Source organism: Polyodon spathula, chromosome 8 (genome assembly GCF_017654505.1).
Source record: "Polyodon spathula isolate WHYD16114869_AA chromosome 8, ASM1765450v1, whole genome shotgun sequence".
Taxonomy (NCBI): Eukaryota; Metazoa; Chordata; class Actinopteri; order Acipenseriformes; family Polyodontidae; genus Polyodon; species Polyodon spathula.
Window position 1 is genome coordinate 50,296,302 of NC_054541.1, and position 21,126 is coordinate 50,317,427.

At 47.4% G+C, this 21,126-nt stretch overlaps 1 protein-coding gene across 1 annotated transcript in view; it reads right to left on the reverse strand.

Moving 5' to 3' along the window:
* Positions 1–16,492, reverse strand: part of LOC121319157 — a 57,971-nt gene extending 41,479 nt beyond the window's left edge. Inside the window, exons 1-2 of the mRNA XM_041256336.1 lie at positions 16,434–16,492; positions 16,053–16,205 (exon numbers count right to left, since the gene is read on the reverse strand). Coding sequence (XP_041112270.1) covers positions 16,053–16,205; positions 16,434–16,492 — 212 coding nt within the window. The remainder of the gene's footprint in view (positions 1–16,052; positions 16,206–16,433) is intronic.
* Positions 16,493–21,126: the final 4,634 nt, after the last annotated feature.

Below are 21,126 nucleotides of genomic sequence, written 5' to 3' on the forward strand. Positions count from 1 at the left end.
AGGAGAGGCAAGGGAGCGAGGGAGGGGAAGACAGGAGAGGAAAGGGGGCGGAGGAGAGGAGAGGGAGCGGGGGAGAGGAGAGGGAGGAGAGGGGAGAGGTCCCCCCCCACCATCCTGTCCATGGAGAGGGAGTGGGGGAGGGAGGGCAGGAGGGACAGAGGGCTGGCCCTCTCTCCTCCTGTCCTATCGTGAGCCTAGAGACCTCCCGGTGGGAGAGAGGGGAGGAGAATAAGCCCCCCCACCCCTATATCCCCTGTCTCTCCTCTCCTCTCAGGAGACTGGGAAGAGAAGGGGGATGGAGGACAGAAAGAGAGATTGGGGTCCCCCTTTTCTCCTCTCTCTTCGTTATTTGGAGGACTGGAGTGTTTATGTATGGATAGGAGATGGGGTGGAGGAGAGGAGAGCGGAGAGGAGAGTGGGTGTAGTTATAAACCACAGAGGGAGAGGAGGGGAGAGAGAGCAGTTGGAAGGGAGAGGAGAGGATAGAGGGAGGGGAGAGGAGAAGGAGCGGGGGAGTGGAGGAGAGGTGAAGAGATTGTGTGGGGAGAGGGGAGAGGAGATGGGGGATGGGATGTGAGGTTTTTTCCTTTCCGTGTCAGTGCTTGCTAATCTAAACTGCTGTTCATGGGTCCCCCTCTGAGTAGTCTCACAGTCACTGTACCTCTGGCTTCTCTGCCCTGGACCTACCTCCTCAACACACACTGCGTGTAACACAGAAGTCCCCTAATCCATCTCTCAGCTCGTGGATAAATCTACAAATTAATTAACTAATGCCCATAAATTAACCGATCAAAAGAGAAGAGGGGCAGGGGAGTGGATAGGGGTATATACATATGTGGAACTGGAATGTTTATCTATGTTGATTTAAATGATTGCCAAACATGTGTCTGTAGAGTTACTCGTGTGCTCTGTAACCAGCGGTGGTAAAATCCAGCAGCCGCATTTATCCTGACCAACATACTAAACTGCTGATTTAGTTATAAACCACAGAGGGTTTTTTGTTTCCATGTTTGTGCATTGCTAATAATTTTGCTGTTCAGGGGTGACCCCAGAGTAGTTAAACAGTACGTGTACCTGTGCTTCTCTGGCCCTTGAGGTTTGTGTGACTGAGTTACCAGGTCCCTAAATCTGTTTTATTAGGGTATTGGTTTTATGGTAAATGGTTTTAAAAAGCCCAAATTTTCATTGGGCTTATTTTTTTTCAGTTTATTGATTTTTTAAGTACTTCTATGCAGGACAGCCGCTATAAGATTGTTACATTTATTAAAAATTTCGCACAAATTAATAACTAATGCCCATAAATTAACCGATCAAAATTTTTCATCCAGTGACAGCCCTAATTATATATATATATACTGGCACTCTCAGAACCACTCTGAATTTTTGTCTATTGCTGGCACTCTCAGAACCACTCTGAATTTTTGTCTATTGCTGGCACTCTCAGAACCACTCTGAATTTTTGTCTATTGCTGGCACTCTCAGAACCACTCTGAATTTTTGTCTATTGCTGGCACTCTCAGAACCACTCTGAATTTTTGTCTATTGCTGGCACTCTCAGAGCCACTCTGAATTTTTGTCTATTGCTGGCACTCTCAGAACCACTCTGAATTTTTGTCTATTGCTGGCACTCTCAGAGCCACTCTGAATTTTTGTCTATTGCTGGCACTCTCAGAGCCACTCTGAATTTTTGTCTATTGCTGGCACTCTCAGAACCACTCTGAATTTTTGTCTATTGCTGGCACTCTCAGAGCCACTCTGAATTTTTGTCTATTGCTGGCACTCTCAGAACCACTCTGAATTTTTGTCTATTGCTGGCACTCTCAGAACCACTCTGAATTTTTGTCTATTGCTGGCACTCTCAGAACCACTCTGAATTTTTGTCTATTGCTGGCACTCTCAGAACCACTTATGCTGTTTCATTGGTGTTTAACATTGGGCTAAAGAGCTTTGCTGTTGCCGTGCAGCAAGGCACCTGTCACCTGGAGAGTAACAGGCGGGAAATAATCACTTGATAACAGTCAAGTACATCTGCCAGTCCCTGCAGACCTGAGCACTCGTAATTAATTCATATTACCATATAAATGAGTTGCTTTGGGCTAACCTTCACCCCCCTTCACCGGCCCTTACCTTAAACAATAGAGTTGCATTAGCGAGAGTGAGAGAGAGAGAGAGAGAGAGAGAGACGGAGAGGGGGAGAGAGTGTCTGCTGTTTAAATTATACAGGATTATAATAGAATTCTTTATCAGTTTTGCAATGGGAACAGCCTCGGCAGCACTAACCCCTTAGTACTAGTGAAAGAGCGAGGATGTTAAAAACGGATACAGTCTGCTAAGCTGTGTAAGCTGCTAGTCTGTCTCTCTGCCTCTCGTTTTTGTTTTTCAGGTTTTTCCTTGACTTCATTTTTTTAATATTATGCATTTATACACCTGTTTGCTAGTCCTTTCTTGTCTCCCGAGTAAGTGCAGGATCTGCCCATAGCCTGGAGATCGGCGATTCCAGTCCAGGCTATTCCACTGCCGGCTGTGGATGGGAGCTCTCAGGGGGCGGCACACAATTGGCCAAGTGCCGCTGGTGGCGGGGTCTTAGGTGGGCCAGGGTGTCCTCGGCTCACCGCGCACCAGCGACCCCTGTAGTCTGGCCGGGGGCCTGCAGAGTGAAAATAATTTAGAATGTCCAATTATTTCCCTCACAGCAGCAATTCCCCACACAGCTTAGGAGAAGTGAAGGTTCAGGGAGCGTCCTCCGATCCCACAACCAAACCAGCTGCCACTTTACACCCAGGAACTTGTCTGCTTGAGCTCACTGGGCACTTGGCTGGTCGGGTCCACTGTAGCGTGATGAGGAGAAACAGTCTCTGATGGTTTTGCCTCGGTAACCCGCTTCCCCGATTGTATGACTCACCCTGCACATCACCCGGCCGTGCTTTTACCAGGCCAACCACTCAGGGACCCCACGTGGATACATTGCGCTCTTTTGCATGAAATCTTTCTGATACAGTCTGTTACATGAACGGCTGTGAACATTATTACCAAATGAACTCAATCGAAGCATTTCCGAGTAACATTTGTACCAGCGCTGCTGCTTTGTTGGAAAGTTTAGCTTCTTTTAAATATTTCGGTAAAATGTGAATGAGGCCAGTAGTCTGATGCCGGGAATTGCAACATAAAGCAACAAAGAAACCAAGTCTCTCTCTTGTTAGGGCACTTATTCCTTTCTAGAGTTTGCCTGGCTAAAGAATGCCTTGTTCATGTTCAGTGGCACCAATCCAGCCCCTGTACCCTGGAGGTGAGGAAGCATGTGTGGATACTGTGAACCGATCCAGCCTCTGTACCCTGGAGGTGAGGAAGCATGTGTGGATACTGTGAACCGATCCAGCCCCTGTACCCTGGAGGTGAGGAAGCATGTGTGGATACTGTGAACCGATCCAGCCCCTGTACCCTGGAGGTGAGGAAGCATGTGTGGATACTGTGAACCGATCCAGCCCCTGTACCCTGGAGGTGAGGAAGCATGTGTGGATACTGTGAACCGATCCAGCCCCTGTACCCTGGAGGTGAGGAAGCATGTGTGGATACTGTGAACCGATCCAGCCCCTGTACCCTGGAGGTGAGGAAGCATGTGTGGATACTGTGAACCGATCCAGCCTCTGTACCCTGGAGGTGAGGAAGCATGTGTGGATACTGTGAACCGATCCAGCCCCTGTACCCTGGAGGTGAGGAAGCATGTGTGGATACTGTGAACCGATCCAGCCCCTGTACCCTGGAGGTGAGGAAGCATGTGTGGATACTGTGAACCGATCCAGCCCCTGTACCCTGGAGGTGAGGAAGCATGTGTGGATACTGTGAACCGATCCAGCCCCTGTACCCTGGAGGTGAGGAAGCATGTGTGGATACTGTGAACCGATCCAGCCCCTGTACCCTGGAGGTGAGGAAGCATGTGTGGATACTGTGAACCGATCCAGCCTCTGTACCCTGGAGGTGAGGAAGCATGTGTGGATACTGTGAACCGATCCAGCCTCTGTACCCTGGAGGTGAGGAAGCATGTGTGGATAATGTGAACCGATCCAGCCTCTGTACCCTGGAGGTGAGGAAGCATGTGTGGATACTGTGAACCGATCCAGCCTCTGTACCCTGGAGGTGAGGAAGCATGTGTGGATACTGTGAACCGATCCAGCCTCTGTACCCTGGAGGTGAGGAACATGTGGATACTGTGAACCGATCCAGCCTCTGTACCCTGGAGGTGAGGAAGCATGCATGTGTGGATACTGTGAACCGATCCAGCCCCTGTACCCTGGAGGTGAGGAAGCATGTGTGGATACTGTGAACCGATCCAGCCTCTGTACCCTGGAGGTGAGGAAGCATGTGGGGATACTGTGAACCGATCCAGCCTCTGTACCCTGGAGGTGAGGAAGCATGTGTGGATACTGTGAACCGATCCAGCCTCTGTACCCTGGAGGTGAGGAAGCATGTGTGGATACTGTGAACCGATCCAGCCCCTGTACCCTGGAGGTGAGGAAGCATGTGTGGATACTGTGAACCGATCCAGCCTCTGTACCCTGGAGGTGAGGAAGCATGTGTGGATACTGTGAACCGATCCAGCCCCTGTACCCTGGAGGTGAGGAAGCATGTGTGGATACTGTGAACCGATCCAGCCTCTGTACCCTGGAGGTGAGGAAGCATGTGTGGATACTGTGAACCGATCCAGCCCCTGTACCCTGGAGGTGAGGAAGCATGTGTGGATACTGTGAACCGATCCAGCCTCTGTACCCTGGAGGTGAGGAAGCATGTGGGGATACTGTGAACCGATCCAGCCTCTGTACCCTGGAGGTGAGGAAGCATGTGTGGATACTGTGAACCGATCCAGCCTCTGTACCCTGGAGGTGAGGAAGCATGTGTGGATACTGTGAACCGATCCAGCCTCTGTACCCTGGAGGTGTGTGCTGTGAGATGAAATTTCTACAAAGTGGTATCCAATAAAAACGCTGGTGTGTATAGGACTTGCACCCTACTCAGGTGCCTGGTTCAGACAGCCTATACTTTTAAGTCAAGCTTTCGATTCAAGCGGATTGTGTTGCTCACTGTTTACAGTTTCAAGTTGTGAAAATCCTTTTTTTCACAGATCTTTTGATGTCGTTACTGTCTCGTTCTCCTCGGAGTGCTGCTCCTCTGAAATGTTCGGTTGATTAGAATCCTGAATGCTCAAAATACAGCATGAAGAGGTGCTTCTCCTGCGTGATTAATGAAGCTGAGAAGGAAATGCAGAGCTGAAGTGATGTTATCATTAAGAAGGCTGTCGAGCTGGATGTTTTTTAAACAGCCGCGATGTGTTTTGTTGTCCTCTGTTCTGATGTTTTTTAAACAGCCGCGATGTGTTTTGTTGTCCTCTGTTCTGATGTTTTTTAAACAGCCGCGATGTGTTTTGTTGTCCTCTGTTCTGATGTTTTTTAAACAGCCGCGATGTGTTTTATTGTCTTCTGTTCTGATGTTTTGGTCTCTCAGCACCCTGCTGCAGTGTTATGGAATTATATTTGTTATTAATCACAGCTGTTAATTATTTGTTGGGCACAGCCTGTTTAGTAGATTAATGGAGAGCTTTTACAACCCCACCCTGGGGGTGCATACCTGATGCAGTGCAGTCCTGTGTTGGAGGAGGTTGGAAGGAGGATGCAGTGCACCTGGAGGAGGATGCAGTGCAGTCCTGTGTTGGAGGAGGATGCTTGGAGGAGGATGCAGTGCAGTCCTGTGTTGAAGGAGGATGCAGTGCAGTCCTGTGTTGGAGGAGGATGCAGCGCAGTCCTGTGCTGGAGGAGGATGCTGGAGGAGGATGCAGTGCCTGTGCTGGAGGAGGATGCAGTGCAGTCCTGTGCTGTGGAGGAGGATGCAGTGCAGTCCTGTGTGCAGTGCAGTCCTGTGCTGAAGGAGGATGCAGTGCAGTCCTGTGCTGGAGGAGGATGCAGTGCAGTCCTGTGTTGGAGGAGGATGCAGTGCAGTCCTGTGCTGGAGGAGGATGCAGTGCAGTCCTGTGTTGAAGGAGGATGCAGTGCAGTCCTGTGTTGGAGGAGGATGCAGTGCAGTCCTGTGCTGGAGGAGGATGCAGTGCAGTCCTGTGCTGAAGGAGGATGCAGTGCAGTCCTGTGCTGGAGGAGGATGCAGTGCAGTCCTGTGCTGAAGGAGGATGCAGTGCAGTCCTGTGCTGAAGGAGGATGCAGTGCAGTCCTGTGCTGAAGGAGGATGCAGTGCAGTCCTGTGCTGGAGGAGGATGCAGTGCAGTCCTGTGCTGGAGGAGGAGTGCAGTCCTGTGCAGATGCAGTCCTGTGCTGAAGGAGGATGCAGTGCAGACCTGTCTGTGCTGGAGGAGTGCAGACCTGTGTTGAAGGAGGATGCAGTGCAGTCCTGTGCTGAAGGAGGATGCAGTGCAGTCCTGTGCTGGAGGAGGATGCAGTGCAGTCCTGTGCTGAAGGAGGATGCAGTGCAGTCCTGTGTTGGAGGAGGATGCAGTGCAGTCCTGTGCTGGAGGAGGATGCAGTGCAGTCCTGTGTTGAAGGAGGATGCAGTGCAGTCCTGTGCTGGAGGAGGATGCAGTGCAGTCCTGTGTTGAAGGAGGATGCAGTGCAGTCCTGTGTTGAAGGAGGATGCAGTGCAGTCCTGTGCTGAAGGAGGATGCAGTGCAGTCCTGTGCTGAAGGAGGATGCAGTGCAGTCCTGTGCTGAAGGAGGATGCAGTGCAGTCCTGTGCTGGAGGAGGATGCAGGATGCAGTGCAGTCCTGTGCTGAAGGAGGATGCAGTGCAGTCCTGTGCTGGAGGAGGATGCAGTGCTGTGTTGAAGGAGGATGCAGTGCAGTGTGTGTTGGAGGAGGATGCAGTGCAGTCCTGTGTTGGAGGAGGATGCAGTGCAGTCCTGTGCTGTGCAGCAGTCCTGTGTTGGAGGAGGATGCAGTGCAGTCCTGTGTTGAAGGAGGATGCAGTGCAGTCCTGTGCTGGAGGAGGATGCAGTGCAGTCCTGTGCTAAAGGAGGATGCAGTGCAGTCCTGTGTTGAAGGAGGATGCAGTGCAGTCCTGTGTTGAAGGAGGATGCAGTGCAGTCCTGTGCTGAAGGAGGAGGATGCAGTGCAGTCCTGTGCTGAAGGAGGATGCAGTGCAGTCCTGTGTTGAAGGAGGATGCAGTGCAGTCCTGTGTTGAAGGAGGATGCAGTGCAGTCCTGTGTTGGAGGAGGATGCAGTGCAGTCCTGTGTTGGAGGAGGATGCAGTGCAGTCCTGTGTTGGAGGAGGATGCAGTGCAGTCCTGTGTTGGAGGAGGATGCAGTGCAGTCCTGTGTTGGAGGAGGATGCAGTGCAGTCCTGTGTTGAAGGAGGATGCAGTGCAGTCCTGTGCTGGAGGAGGATGCAGTGCAGTCCTGTGCTGAAGGAGGATGCACTGTGCTGAAGGAGGATGCAGTGCAGTCCTGTGCTGGAGGAGGATGCAGTGCAGTCCTGTGCTGGAGGAGGATGCAGTGCAGTCCTGTGCTGGAGGAGGATGCAGTGCAGTCCTGTGCTGGAGGAGGATGCAGTGCAGTCCTGTGGAGGAGGATGCAGTGCAGTCCTGTGCTGAAGGAGGATGCAGTGCAGTCCTGTGCTGGAGGAGGATGCAGTGCAGTCCTGTGCTGGAGGAGGATGCAGTGCAGTCCTGTGCTGAAGGAGGATGCAGTGCAGTCCTGTGCTGCAGTCCTGTGCTGAAGGAGGATGCAGTGCAGTCCTGTGCTGGAGGAGGATGCAGTGCAGACCTGTGCTGGAGGAGGATGCAGTGCAGTCCTGTGTTGAAGGAGGATGCAGTGCAGTCCTGTGCTGAAGGAGGATGCAGTGCAGTCCTGTGCTGAAGGAGGATGCAGTGCAGTCCTGTGTTGGAGGAGGATGCAGTGCAGTCCTGTGTTGGAGGAGGATGCAGTGCAGTCCTGTGCTCCTGTGTTGGAGGAGGATGCAGTGCAGTCCTGTGCTGGAGGAGGATGCAGTGCAGTCCTGTGCTGGAGGAGGATGCAGTGCAGTCCTGTGTTGAAGGAGGATGCAGTGCAGTCCTGTGCTGAAGGAGGATGCAGTGCAGTCCTGTGCTGAAGAAGGATGCAGTGAGGAGGATGCAGTGCAGTCCTGTGCTGGAGGAGGATGCAGTGCAGTCCTGTGCTGGAGGAGGATGCAGTGCAGTCCTGAAGGAGGATGCAGTGCAAGGAGGATGCAGTGCAGTCCTGTGATGCAGTGGAGGAGGATGCAGTGCAGTCCTGTGTTGGAGGAGGATGCAGTGCAGTCCTGTGCTGGAGGAGGATGCAGTGCAGTCCTGTGTTGGAAGGAGGATGCAGTGCAGTCCTGTGTTGGAAGGAGGATGCAGTGCAGTCCTGTGTTGGAGGAGGATGCAGTGCAGTCCTGTGTTGGAGGAGGATGCAGTGCAGTCCTGTGCTGAAGGAGGATGCAGTGCAGTCCTGTGCTGAAGGAGGATGCAGGAGGATGCAGTGCAGTCCTGTGCTGAAGGAGGATGCAGTGCAGTCCTGTGCTGGAGGAGGATGCAGTGCAGTCCTGTGCTGAAGGAGGATGCAGTGCAGTCCTGTGCTGGAGGAGGATGCAGTGCAGTCCTGTGCTGAAGGAGGATGCAGTGCAGTCCTGTGTTGGAAGGAGGATGCAGTGCAGTCCTGTGCTGGAGGAGGATGCAGTGCAGTCCTGTGCTGAAGGAGGATGCAGTGCAGTCCTGTGCTGAAGGAGGATGCAGTGCAGTCCTGTGCTGAAGGAGGATGCAGTGCAGTACTGTGCTGAAGGGTTGATAACGACTCAGGTTGAGGTTAGCTGTATTCAAACTTCACAACACATGCAAAGAACCAGCAACCTCTGGTTTGTTTACCAACCTGCCCGACCTCCCTGCCTCCCGACGCGGCAGCAGCTGGCTTGTTACCTGTTGCTTGCTGCTAGCTTGTGTTTGATAATGATAGCATTTTGATAACAAGGTGTGGCCCATTGCTTGGGAACCAGTCCCTGCTTTTCAGACTGATCTGTAACTCCTGGCGACCCGCAAGCAACCACAAACAACTCGCTGTCTGTCCACAGTGTTGAGCGGCTGCGACGTAAACAAACGCTCTGACTGCTTGGTGCTGGTGTGATTAGTGCGCTGCTTTATACACACCACCGCTGTAAATCCCAACTGAAGTCAAGATCCCCATATATATATATATATATACACTGCTCCCCTCTGTGCTTTACACTGCTTTATTGCAACTCTGCTAGGGTGCACTCTTATAAGGGTGGAGGATTTGCTTGGTCATTCTGCAGTTCTTTGTTTTTCTCTGCTGTACCCTGTTTTCTTTCCTCTCAATGTCTATGCTTTACTGTGCTTCGCTGTCCTTTTTACCATTCTGCTCCGCAGTAAGCTTTTACAAGGGAGCCCTGCAATGTCACTTAGTCTCTCTGGCGGGGCTGCTCCCCTTATCACTGCCCTGCGCTGTGCTTGCAGATAGAGAGATAGCGAGGAGTTTTTATCTGTGGTGTAGATGCTGGCAGCGGTTCTCATGTTCGCCCTGCTTCATTGTCAGCTCTCATGTGTTGAACTGTAGCAGACCTAACAGTAATGTTTTTTTTTTTTTTTAACCAATTGAGAAGAGGTTATTTTTTTTATAAATTGTTTTCTATTTGAAATGCCCAATTCACCCGACTGTCCGCTCCTGAGAGCTTTGGGAGGGCTGGAGGTTTTGTTTTCTGGATTCATCCACTGTTGTCTCCCTGGTGACCAACAATAGGTGGAATTTGGAAGTCACATTTACAGGTCTCTTGCTGTTTCTATGTACATATATAAAAAAGCCCTACAGCCTTACAGAAAACTAAAACCCTTTAGTAAGAAATTCAGTTGATCAACACTGAAATCACTTGACACAGCATGACCAAAAATCAGGTCCTGCCAGCAGTAAACCAGCCCTGGAATGTCTAGTGGAGACTCCTCTCACAGCCCATTTCATTAACATAGCCACTGTTCCAAAGAGCAGCTCAGCACAGCAGCTATTATGAGAGCCTGGCTCTCCATGTGGAGGCTGAGAAGATCAGTTTGAAAAGGATGTCTTTACACAGAAGAACAGAAGAACATAAGAGCATTTCTGAACGAGAGGAAGCCATTCGGCTCCTCTAAGCTGGCTGGCTCCCAGGAGTCGATTGATGTCATGGTTACCCTCTGAAGTGGATGAGAATAAAAGTGACAGAGGTAGGAGACTCTTCTGTATCCAGAGAGTGGTGAGGGGATGGAACAGGTTAGCAAGCCATGTGGTTAATGTTAAATCACTGGGATCCTGAAAGACCAGACTTGACAACATTTTAAGATCAATCAGCTACTAGGAACTGGAAAAGCATACTACAGATGGGCTAAAACACCTTGTTTCAAGTTTTGTCATGTTCTTATAAGAGGCCTGAACATCCTCATTTTATCAGTATCCTTTTATAACACTGAAACTCATTCGAATGTTTACACTGCTTTGCTTTGAAGGAGTAATCACCATGCTAACAGCTATCCTGACAACACAAGCTGCTCTGGGAACAGACACACACACTCCATATTCTACTGTTCTCTAGCATTTATATAAAAAAGGGCAGATGGATCACCCAATGGCGGGAGCTTTTAAGACCTCCCAGCGATCTCTCTTAATCAACGTGTTGCAGCCGAACTTCTAAACCAGAGGCACAGATGGAGGGGTGACCTGGGGGAGAAGAAGAGCCAAGATGTGAGGATCAGCAACACCTGGTCCATCAAAGGCAGGGCCGGGCAGACGGGCCACCTGATGTATTCACCTTCCTCTGCTGTGCTTCTCATTGCGTTTGCTGCTGTCAGTTGATATCATCTGGTGGGTGCTCGGTGCTGTAAGATTCAGTGCCAAACTGACTTCCCTCCTCTGCATAAAAACCTGTCTTGGAAGCACATCAAAAGGTACTGTAGGTTCCAACGTATTGCTTTGTATTTTTAACAGAAGGTTGGTATCCTTACAGCACAGTAAAAAACACACACACACCACGCTGATGCTGTATGTGAAAGCAATGCTAAAGGAGTTTTTACTGAAGTATTTTTTTTAAAGCCCCCAATCTTGAATGTCAGCTCCACAATTTGAAATGCCCAATTGAAACACCTTGGAGTCTCAAGTCACATTGAATCAGAGCTACCCTGATTGCCTGACACCCTGACACATTTTTTTTCACTTGATTGACAGCTCCAGATATCCTCCAGGACTATCTTCCACGACACTGAACAAATAAAAAGCTCATTCATGGTCTGTTAAATGCCAGATGGGGAGCTCTAAATCGTTTGTGCACTGCAGAGGTGTTTCATATAAAACAGGGCTTGGAGCCAAAAATCTGTTTAAAATAACAACATTATATGAATATAAAAAATATTTATATAGTAATTATACAAATGCTCAAGTTTTATTCCACACTGTGTCACTCTCCAATATTACTGAATACACTACAAGCGATAGAACAGCATTAGTGTAACAGGATACAGGCTGGGCACGAACCAGCAGCCACGCACAAGTGAGCACCTTAACCGCTATGCAGAGGAGGTGGGCTTGTCTGCATTGATGGTTTTAGAGCTTTTAACCTCATCTCATCTCACTGATCAAGCCATGCTGGTGGAGTGAAATGATCTGCAGCATTCAGCCATGTGTTTCTGTAATCTAAGTGATCTGCAGCATTCAGCCATGTGTTTCTGTAATCTAAGTGATCTGCAGCATTCAGCCATGTGTTTCTGTAATCTAAGTGATCTGCAGCATTCAGCCATGTGTTTCTGTAATCTAAGTGAAGTGATCTGCAGCATTCAGCCATGTGTTTCTGTAATCTAAGTGATCTGCAGCATTCAGCCATGTGTTTCTGTAATCTAAGTGATCTGCAGCACTCAGCCATGTGTTTCTGTAATCTAAGTGAAGTGATCTGCAGCATTCAGCCATGTGTTTCTGTAATCTAAGTGATCTGCAGCATTCAGCCATGTGTTTCTGTAATCTAAGTGATCTGCAGCATTCAGCCATGTGTTTCTGTAATCTAAGTGAAGTGATCTGCAGCATTCAGCCATGTGTTTCTGTAATCTAAGTGATCTGCAGCATTCAGCCATGTGTTTCTGTAATCTAAGTGAAGTGATCTGCAGCATTCAGTCATGTGTTTCTGTAATCTAAGTGAAGTGATCTGCAGCATTCAGCCATGTGTTTCTGTAATCTAAGTGATCTGCAGCATTCAGCCATGTGTTTCTGTAATCTAAGTGATCTGCAGCATTCAGCCATGTGTTTCTGTAATCTAAGTGATCTGCAGCATTCAGCCATGTGTTTCTGTAATCTAAGTGATCTGCAGCATTCAGCCATGTGTTTCTGTAATCTAAGTGATCTGCAGCATTCAGCCATGTGTTTCTGTAATCTAAGTGATCTGCAGCATTCAGCCATGTGTTTCTGTAATCTAAGTGATCTGCAGCATTCAGTCATGTGTTTCTGTAATCTAAGTGAAGTGATCTGCAGCATTCAGCCATGTGTTTCTGTAATCTAAGTGATCTGCAGCATTCAGCCATGTGTTTCTGTAATCTAAGTGATCTGCAGCATTCAGCCATGTGTTTCTGTAATCTAAGTGATCTGCAGCATTCAGCCATGTGTTTCTGTAATCTAAGTGAAGTGATCTGCAGCATTCAGTCATGTGTTTCTGTAATCTAAGTGATCTGCAGCATTCAGCCATGTGTTTCTGTAATCTAAGTGATCTGCAGCATTCAGTCATGTGTTTCTGTAATCTAAGTGATCTGCAGCATTCAGCCATGTGTTTCTGTAATCTAAGTGAAGTGATCTGCAGCATTCAGCCATGTGTTTCTGTAATCTAAGTGATCTGCAGCATTCAGCCATGTGTTTCTGTAATCTAAGTGATCTGCAGCATTCAGTCATGTGTTTCTGTAATCTAAGTGATCTGCAGCATTCAGCCATGTGTTTCTGTAATCTAAGTGATCTGCAGCATTCAGCCATGTGTTTCTGTAATCTAAGTGATCTGCAGCATTCAGCCATGTGTTTCTGTAATCTAAGTGATCTGCAGCATTCAGCCATGTGTTTCTGTAATCTAAGTGATCTGCAGCATTCAGCCATGTGTTTCTGTAATCTAAGTGAAGTGATCTGCAGCATTCAGTCATGTGTTTCTGTAATCTAAGTGATCTGCAGCATTCAGCCATGTGTTTCTGTAATCTAAGTGAAGTGATCTGCAGCATTCAGCCATGTGTTTCTGTAATCTAAGTGAAGTGATCTGCAGCAGTCAGCCATGTGTTTCTGTAATCTAAGTGATCTGCAGCATTCAGCCATGTGTTTCTGTAATCTAAGTGATCTGCAGCATTCAGCCATGTGTTTCTGTAATCTAAGTGAAGTGATCTGCAGCATTCAGTCATGTGTTTCTGTAATCTAAGTGATCTGCAGCATTCAGCCATGTGTTTCTGTAATCTAAGTGATCTGCAGCATTCAGCCATGTGTTTCTGTAATCTAAGTGAAGTGATCTGCAGCATTCAGCCATGTGTTTCTGTAATCTAAGTGATCTGCAGCATTCAGCCATGTGTTTCTGTAATCTAAGTGATCTGCAGCATTCAGCCATGTGTTTCTGTAATCTAAGTGATCTGCAGCATTCAGCCATGTGTTTCTGTAATCTAAGTGATCTGCAGCATTCAGCCATGTGTTTCTGTAATCTAAGTGAAGTGATCTGCAGCATTCAGCCATGTGTTTCTGTAATCTAAGTGAAGTGATCTGCACCATTCAGTCATGTGTTTCTGTAATCTAAGTGATCTGCAGCATTCAGCCATGTGTTTCTGTAATCTAAGTGAATGATCTGCACCATTCAGTCATGTGTTTCTGTAATCTAAGTGATCTGCAGCATTCAGCCATGTGTTTCTGTAATCTAAGTGAAATGATCTGCAGCATTCAGCCATGTGTTTCTATAAGCTAAGTGATCTGCAGCATTCAGCCATGTGTTTCTGTAATCTAAGTGATCTGCAGCATTCAGTCATGTGTTTCTGTAATCTAAGTGATCTGCAGCATTCAGCCATGTGTTTCTGTAATCTCTGAAGTGATCTGCAGCATTCAGCCATGTGTTTCTGTAATCTAAGTGATCTGCAGCATTCAGCCATGTGTTTCTGTAATCTAAGTGATCTGCAGCATTCAGCCATGTGTTTCTGTAATCTAAGTGATCTGCAGCATTCAGCCATGTGTTTCTGTAATCTAAGTGATCTGCAGCATTCAGCCATGTGTTTCTGTAATCTAAGTGATCTGCAGCATTCAGCCATGTGTTTCTGTAATCTAAGTGATCTGCAGCATTCAGCCATGTGTTTCTGTAATCTAAGTGATCTGCAGCATTCAGCCATGTGTTTCTGTAATCTAAGTGAAGTGATCTGCAGCATTCAGTCATGTGTTTCTGTAATCTAAGTGATCTGCAGCATTCAGCCATGTGTTTCTGTAATCTAAGTGAAATGATCTGCAGCATTCAGCCATGTGTTTCTGTAATCTAAGTGATCTGCAGCATTCAGCCATGTGTTTCTGTAATCTAAGTGAAGTGATCTGCAGCATTCAGCCATGTGTTTCTGTAATCTAAGTGAAGTGATCTGCACCATTCAGTCATGTGTTTCTGTAATCTAAGTGATCTGCAGCATTCAGCCATGTGTTTCTGTAATCTAAGTGAAATGATCTGCAGCATTCAGCCATGTGTTTCTGTAATCTAAGTGATCTGCAGCATTCAGCCATGTGTTTCTGTAATCTAAGCGAAGTGATCTGCAGCATTCAGCCATGTGTTTCTGTAATCTAAGTGAAATGATCTGCAGCATTCAGCCATGTGTTTCTGTAATCTAAGTGATCTGCAGCATTCAGCCATGTGTTTCTGTAATCTAAGTGAAATGATCTGCAGCATTCAGTCATGTGTTTCTGTAATCTAAGTGAAGTGATCTGCAGCATTCAGCCATGTGTTTCTGTAATGTAAACGTCATGTTCAATGAAGTGATCCAGGCCTCGTCCATGGATTAATGTCTCTAAGATTTTCTTTGCCAATTTGCCGTGTCTTCTTACACTACCAGTGCCTGTATTACATGTATTGGTTTGTAAAACAGCTTTGTTTGAAGGTCCACAGTAATTATTATAAAATTGAAAACTGGAATTCTGAGTTGTATGCTGTATTATTGCTTCCTACTGACACTCTCCTTCATTGACAGTCATGTGAACAATGACCCACTGGCTGCCCATGGTACTGCCATCACAGTGCAGACACATGTAGAGAGGGCATGATACACACAAGCAGGGCTTCCATTCTCCACCAGATCACGAGGCGCTCAACAACTTGTGCTAAAGAAGGGTTCTAGCGAGTTCCATCACAAAAGAACAAGCAGTTCCTTACAGTGTGAAGTACACACACCCTCTGCGAGTGAAGTACACACACCCTCTGCGAGTTCCATCACAAAAGAACAAGCAGTTCCTTACAGTGTGAAGTACACACACCCTCTGCGAGTTCCACCACAAAAGAACAAGCAGTTCCTTACAGTGTGAAGTACACACACCCTCTGCGAGTTCCATCACAAAAGAACAACACCCTCTACAGTGTGAAGTACACACACCCTCTGCGAGTTCCACCACAAAAGAACAAGCAGTTCCTTACAGTGTGAAGTACACACACCCTCTGCGAGTTCCACCACAAAAGAACAAGCAGTTTCTTACAATGTGAAGTACACACACCCTCTGCAGCAATGCCACTTACCAATTTGTTCTTATTTCAAAAGTACAGATGGCTTCAGTTGCAAATGAACCTGCAACATTAAGTCCCAAGGAGGAGCCCTGTAAAATACCATCGATCACACCGGAGGTCCCATTGGATCCCATTCGTAACAAATATATTAGTAACATACCATAGATGTACATTCTGAATTAGAGCCATCGGTATGACAACAAACTTTATGACAATGACGTGTCATATAATAATAATAATAATAATAACAATGTGAATATTACATGCATGCTGCCTATTGTATTGTCTCCTTAAAGCTATCTCCCCAAACTGGGCTGCAATGTAAATGATGACGTCGTCTCACCTGTTTTGCCTTTTCGTTTCAGCTGCACCGCATTCACTTCGGAGGCAGATAGCAAACCCGACTGATGTGATAAAAACATTAAAAACAAAAACAAACAAAAAAACAGAAACAAAGAAGGAAAAAGAAACGGGTGCTTTTGGTCGGCAAGGCAGACTGGAAAGGTTTTAAACAGGCAAATGCCAATCAGAAGCTGTCGATGACGCGCAGTCGGTGAAATTCCCTGACTGACAGGGCTCCGAACTAAACCGTGTCACAAAACGAGACGGACGCGCACAATGCCTGCCCTGATCTGCAGTTTTTGGGAGCTTTCTGCTGAAGTAGTGCTGTCTCTCTGTGCTGCATTCATTGTGCCCGGACATTGTAGTTTCCATTCTGTATCACAGTAGGCTGATGCACCCGGCCGGCTGCGCCTTCTCAATCCGGTTGTAACTCCTTGTCATCTTTTTAAACGCGTTTGCCTGTAAATGATACTACCTCAGAACAATAAGGATCAAATGGACTATTTCTCTTGCTAGCTTTTCTGTCAATTTATCTTTGCTTATATCTCAGGGCATCTCTATATATATATCTACTATATATATGAATACCACACTGACTTGCTCGTAATCTCAGGGCATCTCTGCACACCTTTACTGTCTGCTATGAACACCACACTGACTTGCTCGTAATCTCAGGGCATCTCTGCACACCTTTACTGTCTGCTATGAACACCACACTGACTATATATATATAGATATATATATATACCTTTACTGTCTGCTATGAACACCACACTGACTTGCTCGTAATCTCAGGGCATCTCTGCACACCCCTACTGTCTGCACCTTTACTGTCTGCTATGAACACCACACTGACTTGCTCGTAATCTCAGGGCATCTCTGCACACCTTTACTGTCTGCTATGAACACCACACTGACTTGCTCGTAATCTCAGGGCATCTAGATATGCTATATACACCAGCTATATCTGACAGGTAACCTATGTGCACACCCTTACTGTCTGCTATGAACACCATACTATGCTCGTAATCTCAGGGCATCTCTGCACACCCCTTACTGCTATCTGCTATGAACACCACTGTCTGACATGCTCGTAACCTCAGGGCATCTCTGCACACCCTTACTGTCTGCTATATACTGACACGCTATATATATATGCTCGTAATCTCAGGGCATCTCTGCACACCCTTACTGTCTGCTATGAACACCACACTGACATGCTCGTAATCTCAGGGCATCTCTGCACACCCCTACTGTCTGCTATACACATATATATATACAGTATATATACTGTCTGCTATGAACACCACACTGACATGCTCGTAATCTCCACAGCTTGTCTGCAACACCAAGCGTGGCAATGGGTGGGCATTTGTTTACTGTGCATGTGAGAGAACTCAGGGCATCTTGCTCTTTACAACACAAGCACTTACTGTGGAGTCTGTTCAGTGAGGGATCTCAGGGGATCCCACCACTGATAAGCAGAACCTGTGTATAAAGGTTATGAATATTAAACATCTAGCCCTGCACAAGAGTGTGTTCAGTGCCTGTAAAAACAGTACTGTCTGCTATGAACACCACACTGAGCTCGTAATCACAGGGCATCTCTACCCCTACTGTCTGCTATGAACACCACACTGAAACGCTCGTAATCTCAGGGCATCTCTGCACACTCTCCTGAGATAAGCAGATCCTGGCTATGAACACCACACTGAGCTCGTAATCTCAGGGCATGTTCCAGTCTTATGAACACCACACTGAAAGCTCGTAATCTCAGGGCATCTCTGCACACTTAGTGATGGGCATGTTCTTTTCTGATTAACCTTGAACCCACAATCCTGCACGACCATCACACTGACGTGCTCGTAATCTCAGGGCATCTCTGCACACCCTTACTGTCTGCTATGAACACCACACTGACATGCTCGTAATCTCAGGGCATCTCTGCACACCCTCACTGTCTGCTATGAACACCACACTGACATGCTCGTAATCTCAGGGCATCTCTGCACACCCTTACTGTCTGCTATGAACACCACACTGACATGCTCGTAATCTCAGGGCATCTCTGCACACCCTTACTGTCTGCTATGAACACCACACTGACATGCTCGTAATCTCAGGGCATCTCTGCACACCCTTACTGTCTGCTATGAACACCACACTGACATGCTCGTAATCTCAGGGCATCTCTGCACACCCTTACTGTCTGCTATGAACACCACACTGACATGCTCGTAATCTCAGGGCATCTCTGCACACCCTTACTGTCTGCTATGAACACCACACTGACATGCTCGTAATCTCAGGGCATCTCTGCACACCCTTACTGTCTGCTATGAACACCACACTGACATGCTCGTAATCTCAGGGCATCTCTGCACACCCTTACTGTCTGCTATGAACACCACACTGACATGCTCGTAATCTCAGGGCATCTCTGCACACCCTTACTGTCTGCTATGAACACCACACTGACATGCTCGTAATCTCAGGGCATCTCTGCACACCCTTACTGTCTGCTATGAACACCACACTGACATGCTCGTAATCTCAGGGCATCTCTGCACACCCTTACTGTCTGCTATGAACACCACACTGACATGCTCGTAATCTCAGGGCATCTCTGCACACCCTTACTGTCTGCTATGAACACCACACTGACATGCTCGTAATCTCAGGGCATCTCTGCACACCCTTACTGTCTGCTATGAACACCACACTGACATGCTCGTAATCTCAGGGCATCTCTGCACACCCTTACTGTCTGCTATGAACACCACACTGACATGCTCGTAATCTCAGGGCATCTCTGCACTCCCTTACTGTCTGCTATGAACACCACACTGACGTGCTCGTAATCTCAGGGCATCTCTGCACACCCTTACTGTCTGCTATGAACACCACACTGACATGCTCGTAATCTCAGGGCATCTCTGCACACCCTTACTGTCTGCTATGAACACCACACTGACATGCTCGTAATCTCAGGGCATCTCTGCACACCCTTACTGTCTGCTATGAACACCACACTGACGTGCTCGTAATCTCAGGGCATCTCTGCACACCCTTACTGTCTGCTATGAACACCACACTGACATGCTCGTAATCTCAGGGCATCTCTGCACACCCTTACTGTCTGCTATGAACACCACACTGACTTGCTCGTAATCTCAGGGCATCTCTGCACACCCTTACTGTCTGCTATGAACACCACACTGACATGCTCGTAATCTCAGGGCATCTCTGCACACCCTTACTGTCTGCTATGAACACCACACTGACATGCTCGTAATCTCAGGGCATCTCTGCACACCCTTACTGTCTGCTATGAACACCACACTGACATGCTCGTAATCTCAGGGCATCTCTGCACACCCTTACTGTCTGCTATGAACACCACACTGACATGCTCGTAATCTCAGGGCATCTCTGCACACCCTTACTGTCTGCTATGAACACCACAAAGGTTAGTTCACCCACTTGTTTTTTTTATCACTATGTCAATTTCTCTGAAGAGTGTAAAGTGTGGTGTGCAGCACTAAGCTGTATATAATGTGTGATGTTGGTTCTTTGTCTAAAAGATCAGTTACAGCATTGAAGCAAACCTGTGTGCTGTAACATAACCGCGGCTGAGAAAGCGTGTGCATTTCAGCAGAACACATGAGCGCCAAATTCCATTTAATGAAGACTGGTTTCTTCCAGAAGCTGTTTGCTCTGAGATGATGCATCAGCAGTCTCCCTTTGTGAGAGCGAGAAGGAAAGCAATTTGGTTTCTTATTTTCTTGCATTAGTTCCACCATGCATATTCATTTGACAACCTCCTGACAAGCGAGATATGTGCTGTGGACAAATTTCATTTTATTTATCCATTTCAGATAGCAGGTATAAAGCAGGGTGGGGAGATTGGCTCTGGGTCTTTAGTGAGGTAATGGCAAATACTGAAATACCATAACTAAACTGCCTAAGCAGTGTCTTAAATCGACAGTTACAGCTCTTCACTCTCAACATGATAGTAGCTGCCAAACATTTCTTACCGTAACTGTGAGTATGCCTACTGCAGAATTGGGGAGAGCACTGTTTTCAGTTGTTTTTCTGTTTATAAACCCTGCTTGTGACGGAGTCCTTAGCAGGCTGACACATGCTTCACACAGAACATGACACCATTAACAATGATTGCCAACATGCTAAAAGTGTCAGGTAAGACAGGTCAGACAGGTAAGAGAGGTAAGACAGGTAAGAGAGGTCAGACAGGTAAGAGAGGTAAGAGAGGTAAGACAGGTAAGACAGGTCAGACAGGTAAGACAGGTAAGAGAGGTCAGACAGGTAAGACAGGTAAGACAGGTCAGACAGGTAAGAGAGGTAAGACAGGTAAGAGAGGTCAGACAGGTAAGAGAGGTAAGAGAGGTAAGACAGGTAAGAGAGGTAAGAGAGGTAAGAGAGGTAAGAGAGGTAAGACAGGTAAGACAGGTCAGACAGGTAAGACAGGTAAGAGAGGTAAGACAGGTAAGACAGGTAAGACAGGTAAGAGAGGTAAGACAGGTCAGACAGGTAAGACAGGTAAGAGAGGTAAGAGAGGTAAGACAGGTAAGACAGGTAAGAGAGGTAAGACAGGTCAGACAGGTAAGACAGGTAAGACAGGTAAGACAGGTAAGACAGGTAAGACAGGTAAGAGAGGTAAGACAGGTAAGACAGGTAAGACAGGTAAGAGAGGTAAGACAGTTCAGACAGGTCAGACAGGTAAGAGAGGTAAGACAGGTAAGACAGGTAAGAGAGGTAAGACAGGTCAGACAGGTCAGAGAGGTAAGATAGGTCAGACAGGTAAGCTAGGTAAGAGAGGTAAGACAGGTCAGACAGGTAAGAGAGGTAAGACAGGTCAGACAGGTCAGACAGGTAAGAGAGGTAAGACAGGTCAGACAGGTAAGAGAGGTAAGACAGGTCAGACAGGTAAGAGGTAGGTAAGAGAGGTAAGACAGGTCAGACAGATAAGACAGGTCAGACAGGTAAGTGAAATGGGCAGTGTTGTGGGATACACTGCCATTACAGGCCGTGTCCCCCATGAGACTAATGCAGAC